Raw genomic sequence first — 7,440 nt, forward strand, 5'->3', positions numbered from 1 at the left:
GTCTTGTGCCCATAAGGAACACACCACATTGGGTATAATTCTCATACTGTATTTTTCAAAATATCAACGGCATCTTAAGTGGAAAGATCAATGTCTTGACTATCGCTTAAAACCAAAACCAAACACAAAACCAGAAAAATCTCATCACAGAGAGTTGAATGATACTCCTGAAGGAATCATATATAACAGCAGGATCCTTAATTGCTTGTGTGCATATATGTTTCAACGTGATGTAATTAAGGTCAACATTTGAGTCATAGGTTAGGTTAATTAAACCAATAATTAAGTCCTATATATTCCGGATTAGTACGTATTCCGGATTTAATATATGGAAAGCGAAACTTAGGGCGTGATCTCGCCCCAGGATTAGTCAAACTTAGGATGATGTTTCACTTTATAAGTGGTAACCCTGGGGGCCCACAATGTTTACGCCCCATCCAATAGGGAATCGCCACAATTCACTTTGTGGATTTGCATGCAATTGCGGGCGGGCATATGATTTCGACATTTCCTAATTCCCCAATTTCACAGGACACTATCTAACTAACCAATTCATCACCCATCCCAATCCAGATCCTCACTAAACCAATTTAAGTTGTCTATAATTAACCAATCAAATTAAGAAGATTAATAAATTACTTTTACAGAAAATTGAACTTGTAACTTTATGATTATTAAATTAAAAGTCTGATCAATTTAACTGAAATTGCTTCATGTTTTACCAATCTTAAGTCAGGTAACAAAAAACCAAGATATCTACAACCTAAGAAACAAAATGAAAGAGCTTTTCTTGTTTCCCCCAGAATCAAAGGCTTTTTGTTGTTGTAAAATCTAAGAGAAAACAGAGACCTGTTTGTCGGCATACATATATATGTTGGTTGAAAAGATTGGAACCAATTATATTCATGGACAACATTATGTTGCCTACTTTGGTTGTGTCACAGTATCAGGAATAGAAAAACAAATAGTGCATAATAGTATACACATGAAGTATGACATTTAATTTTATTTACAACAGAAAACAGATGATCTGATGTGTACATTACAGAGCTGTAGAGATTATTCAATGTACTCAATCTACAAGTATATACTCTCTCTCTTTCTATCATGCACATAATAATGTGAAAGAATAAGCAGAAACCAGCTGAGCTTCAATCCTAATAACTACGTCCACAAAGCTACAAGCTGGCCATCTCTGAAAACCTCTCACATGGAAATAAGAAAAAGAAAAAAGAAATGAATATGTAGTAAAAAGTGATGAGAGAGATTCCGGGGATGTATCAGTAACTATCCCACTGGTAAATCTCGTCTTTAATGGCGGAAATGAATTAGGCCTGGGTGGCTAAGTCCTTGGCATTGATGAATGTGCCGTGGAAACCATAGGGGACTCTTGATGGGAGTTTCACGGTGGCTTCGAGCTTTAAGGTCTGTGCATTCACAATCTGGAGCTCTGATTTCCAGGCCTTCTCGTCGTGGACGAAGGCTAGGATGTAACCGTCGTCTTCGGCGGCGGAGCTGCCGGGGAGAAACATAGGCTCGCCGCCGTATTTCTCATCGCCGTAGATGAATTTCTTGACTTCGCCGGTGAAAAGGTCGACTTTTGCGAACCCGGAGACTTTAGGCCAGGGCTCCGCGATGGCCAAATACGCGTACCGGGTTTTCCGGCCCAGTTTGTTTCTGTTTACCATTCCCGCCTCCAAATTCACCTGATCTTCCGGGTCTTGAATGATCGGTTTTCGGGTGGATTTACCGGTTTTCAGATTGAGCCGGATTTCGGAGAGCACGCTCTTTAATCCCTCATCGCATTCGTTGAAAATGGAGTCGGGTGGGGTCATACACGACCCGATCACGACAATCTCATCCGTTTCCGGCTCCTCCCACGCGTTCCAGAGATGGAAACAGAAACAATCCGGCACTTCTATCCACTTCATTTCCGAGGAATCTTTAGCGTATTTGTTTAGTACTCCGAACCTGGCTACCTTGTTTTTGTCGTACACCACCGGAGACCCGCCGTGGATCATCTCGGAAATCTTGAACACCACTTGCTGGTCGGGGACGACCACGAAATTCTCGGTTATGGCGAAATCGTGCATCATTGTGGGGTCCGGGACCGGGATTTCAATGTCCGGGGATTTCTCCCCGGTTTTTGAGAACCGGAAATACTTTAAATACGGCTTTTGAATCACGTCGTAGCTTAGAGCGAAGAGCTCGCCGGAAACAGGGTCGAGTTTTGGGTGAGCGATCATTGTGGAATTTAGTTGGCCGTTAAAGTCGTATCTTTCCACGGTTTTCAGGTCGCCGCCGGGCGTGACTCGCACGTGGTACGGTAAATCGTCTTCCGACATGGCGAGTAGGCGGTTATTGAAATAGACCAGCCCGGCGTTGGCCACTCCGGTTCCTTTGCTGTGATCGACCAGCCCGAAAAGCCCGCGGGCGTAGAAAAGCATGAGGCGAGCTATTCCAGTGTGGCCGTGGAGCTCCCCAATGGCTTTGGGGAAAACGGGCTTGCCCACGGCCCGTTCCTGGACCAATCTCTGCGTCTCCGTGAACCGGCAAGCGTAACTAACGGCCCCCTTATTGAACTTCACGGCGTGAACCATTCCGTCACCGTCAAAGAAGTGGTGACCGGCTACCGGCTCGTAGTGCGGGTTAGCCCCGTTTCTCACGTACACCCCCTGAATACACTCCGGGATTTTCCCGACCACCGGAAGCCCCTGCCGGACCGCCTGCTCCGTCACCGGAGCAAAATTCCCGGCAATCTGAACCCTCGGGTCCGCCGTTTTCGGCAAAGGGTGCTCAAGCTCATGCGCCGTTAACCCTCCCTCCACTGCATCCAAGGCCATTGCAGCCATCCTCTGAAACAAATTCCACCGCGGAGCCGCCGGAGAAGAAGAAGAACACCGTTCCTCCACCGGAGACGCAACGGCGCCGCCTGAACTCAATCCGGTAACCGGACTGGAAGTCTGCTTGGGAAAATGGAGCAGAGAAGGAGTTTGCAGAGAGCAATTAACTCTCACGCTCTTTCTACTACACAACCTGGGCTTACAACTTATGGCAGTAGAAGCTGCAGTACTGTAATTCGCCATGGCTGCCAATATTTTCTGCAAATTAAATTCTTGATTGTGATTGTATAATATTTTCTGAGTGTTGTAGCTCTGAGGAAAGAAAGAAGACTACTGGGAATGATGAGTGTGAGTTTTGAGGAGAGATTGGAGAGATGAAAGAGTATATATAGAAAGGATTGGGGACCACTTCATATATATTGAGAGCGACCACGTGTTGGATATGCGTTAAACTCCTCATCCCTACACTTATATTGCCATTTTTATGTCCATATCATCATTTCACTATAAAACAATCTATACATAATACATCCAATTATTATATATTCAAACTCCAATATTTCAAATATATAGTAAAAGACTATATTATTCCCATATAATAACCCCTACTCCCTAAACTACTATGTATATATACAACGCTCTCGACAAACATAAGACACGTTTGAGAGAATGATTGAAGTTATTGTTTGGATGAATTGTAATTCAATTAATTCACTCTAATCGTAACAATTGCAACAATAATGATATAATTAGGTCACTTTAATTTCACCAGCAAGGCTCTACTTGCTTTAATTTTTATTGTTCTAGAGAAAGTCATAGTTAATAGGTTAAAGCCACCATGATTGGATATGATAAAACAAATTAAATAATTAATTTATTCTACCTGTCAAAACAGCCTAACCACCAGTCTACCCATTTTCTATTTTCCTCAACATACGGCAGAGGAAAAGGCTTTATTAATTGACAAAATTGAGTCAATTATTTTATAGTATATATTTCAAATTTAAACATTCTCTTGCCATTTAGTACGGTAACTCAATGTAGTATCTATTTATAATTATTTTCTTAAGGTACTGAAGCACAAAGAGTCAACCCAAGTCATTAAACTACCAATCAACAATAAGTATTACCACTTGCGGTATAATGATTTTGACCATATTAAATTATTAAATGATAAAAAAGGGTTAATGTTTTTAAAATTATCTCAAATTTTCTTTTTAGATAGGACAATACATACGTTTTTCTATATTGAATATTTTATAGTTTTACAATACCATAAAATGACAGCTTTTTTTGTTGTAAATATAATGACAATTATTTTCAAAAAAAAATGTCATTGTCTATTGACATGTTCAATATTATAAAACTTCTTCATATAGAAATTAAACATTTGAAGTCAATAAAACATTTGAAGTCAATAAAGAATATCCAATGGGAATTCGACTTGGAAAAGAAGTAAAGATATAGGCTACTGTGTTATTGGAAAAAAAAAATGATAAGTAAAGGTACTAAGCAAAAACTTTCGGTAAAGGTGGGGTCCATGGTTGTAGACGATAGGACCATTCTTGACTCGGCCAAACCCCGCGTTCCTTCCTTTAACTCCGGTCACGCCCCACCCACGTGGCGGTTTAAACCTAAATCTTGGTCGCCATCAATTGTCCCACACGTTGGCGCACCCAAACGCCCCCTTACCCATTTTTATTTTACTCACCAATCACTATGACTTATAATTCTTTTTTTTTTTTCTTTTGGAAATGTTTATATATAATTATATATGATACTATTATTAGTAAGAGTAGGAGACTTGAAAATTAGTATTCTTTTTTTTTTTTACTAGTGGATTATTTTTAGGAATACAATGTGGTTTTTTTTTTTTAATTTTAATTTACATTTTTCTATAATATCTATGTATGTGTCTCTTTTTGTTTGCATATGACATCACACCTTCATAGTTATGGATAATTATTACGGAGTACAATCTTATTAAAAGGTGCTAAGGTTTTTATTTTTTTTTTATTTTTATAATAATATCGAAGTTGAATGTCAATTTTACTAAAAGGCTTACATAAGCATTAACTATTTTTTAGGTACATCAAAGTTTAAGGATTACAAAAGTAAACGCAAAGAAAAGAGGAACCAACCTAAATTGAAAATTGTTTCTAGGATTTAACTCCTTTGACATATAAGTGTCTAATATAATTCTCTCTGAGTTCGCTAATTAATATGCGACATGAAGATAACATATAGTATTATGAAGTATGTAAAAATATCATATTTCTAAAATAGAAAGCAGCAATGATCGTTCAGTCACTAACACAACATATGCAAATTACAAATATACCCTCTTCACTTTTTTATTTGAATTACAAAAAATGACATTTTTACATGCAACCTTGTATTAGTTCCAGAATATTATATATTATCAGTAAATTATAGTATATATTAAATTTAATTATTTACAATACAATGAAGTTCTTGCTTTGTTGCGCAAAGGGGTGGAACTTGACGTTTGTGAATTTTAAAATGTAACCTTTGAAATGCAAGAGTTATAAAGTTGAAAGATTTATTAATTTAAAGGGTTACTTGGTAATTTATTCTATTTTTATAAACGCACTACATATATATGGCATTATCCTCGTATGTATATAAGGAATTAAACAACCTCAAAAAAAGACAAATAAAATTGCGAGGTTTGCAACTGCCGCATGATGTACAATTATATTGTTTTATAACAACTTTAATTTTATAATAATGGCGATTATTTAGTACGACTGTTAGTTGTAGAATTTGATATGAATTTTTCAAAATGAAGTGGCCTGAAATGAAGCTTTAGATGGAGAATTTTTAACCACAACATTTTAGCCAATGCCAGTGTTGTTCAATAAAGGTTTAGTTTTGTTTAATTTAATTAATTATTGTAGTTAATTTAATAAAATTCAGAATTAATTATTAACATCGATTTACAAAATCGTTAACAATGATCCGAGAATGGTATTAGTTTACCTCTTTTATTCTCTCTCTCGCCTCCTCTTTCATTCCAATCCTTTCTTTATAATAGTCGATAATCACTCAGAATTGTGTTAACAATTGATATGAGGTCAGGCCATCTCAAATTAGTAAAATTATCGATGACAAAAAAAAAAACACTCTTGATCTGAATACTTTACCATGATCTTGGTTTTTTTTTTTAAGGATAAAAACTTAATTCATTAGATCAACTGTTTACAAGGAAACTAGGGGGGTTATCAAACCATTCCCCGCAACCTGACACAAAACTGAGATTCATTCTTTTAATCAATTAATGAACATATTAACACAAGCTAGCTTACTACCATATTTTGTAACATGTATATATAATTCCCAAACAAAAAATAATCTCATTTTTTTTAAACATTCAACTAATACTATGAACATACATTTTATATATATATATATATATATATATATATATATTCTATATATAATATATGTTACTTAAACAATACATTAACATTGAAGATTCCTTTCTTCACCAATGTAATTATTGTAATTAATATCATATTACACAATGGATTAATTTAATTGTGTCCGCGATCCCCGTGCATGTTATATATGGATTTGTCTGTGCTTATAATATATAGTCTTGGTAGATCACAATTATGGACTTCTAATAATTTATTTAGTTTCGGTATTATTTATCCTCTTAAAACATAGTTGTTCAACGTTAATCTTATTATCGATCATCAGCTCTTTTTATTTATTTATTAATTTTTGGTAGTTTATTAGATAATGTGTTGCCTTTTTTGATCTGAGGAAATGTTCAGGCTTTGTGTTCTCGATCTTCATATATGCCGCCATTCTTAATTGAATCTTGATGTTATTAAGCCTCTTTTGATGTCATTGATGTTGATCAGAGAAAATGTTCAAGCTGTGTGTGCTCCATCTTCATGTATGCCGTCATTCTTAATTGAATCTTTGATTTACTAAAAATTCTGAAGCTGCTATTTAAATGTATGTGCATTCTAAATGAAACTCATTTTATGATCATAGTTAACCGATAAAGCATTACAATGAAGTAAACTAACCTAAATTATCTATAGTTGATCGGCTCAGATCAAGATGACCAATAGACTTTTCTCATAATAAGGAAATGTTCTTAAATGAATCTTGATGTTATACATACATACATATATATATACATATATATATATATATATATATATATATATATATATCATTGCTATTTGATCTTTTGTCAAAATACAAACTCTCTATTACAATTAATGAGTAAGCCCGCAAAGTCGGACACTTATTCAAGAGAAAGCTAGCCTAACCTAGAACTCTTTAACATGGCGCGCACCCTAAATTCCAACCTTATAATTGTATTAGCAATTTGCTTATCAACTATTTTAAGATGATGGATTCATTACTAAGGGGTTTAATTTCAAAGTTATTGCTACTTAAGTGTGATTAAGATTAATTAATGATGTTTTTAGTTTGAGATTAGAATTGGGATTTGATTACTTATGGTTATTACCTAATTGTGAAGCCCTTAAACATTATAGTGGTCCTCGAATAATCTTAAGTAGTTGGCACATGAAGGCTGCATGAAGCGCAG

The 7,440-nt window shown here is 35.8% G+C and overlaps 1 protein-coding gene across 1 annotated transcript; it reads right to left on the reverse strand.

Annotated features, from left to right (window-relative positions):
- Positions 1–980: 980 nt before the first annotated feature.
- Positions 981–3,192, reverse strand: LOC116010384 (9-cis-epoxycarotenoid dioxygenase NCED1, chloroplastic-like). Its single transcript, XM_031249771.1, has one exon. The coding sequence runs from the start codon at positions 3,084–3,086 to the stop codon at positions 1,329–1,331; it is 1,758 nt and encodes a 585-aa protein (XP_031105631.1). The 5' UTR covers positions 3,087–3,192; the 3' UTR covers positions 981–1,328.
- Positions 3,193–7,440: the final 4,248 nt, after the last annotated feature.

This window comes from Ipomoea triloba, chromosome 2, assembly GCF_003576645.1.
Source record: "Ipomoea triloba cultivar NCNSP0323 chromosome 2, ASM357664v1".
Classification (NCBI taxonomy): Eukaryota; Viridiplantae; Streptophyta; class Magnoliopsida; order Solanales; family Convolvulaceae; genus Ipomoea; species Ipomoea triloba.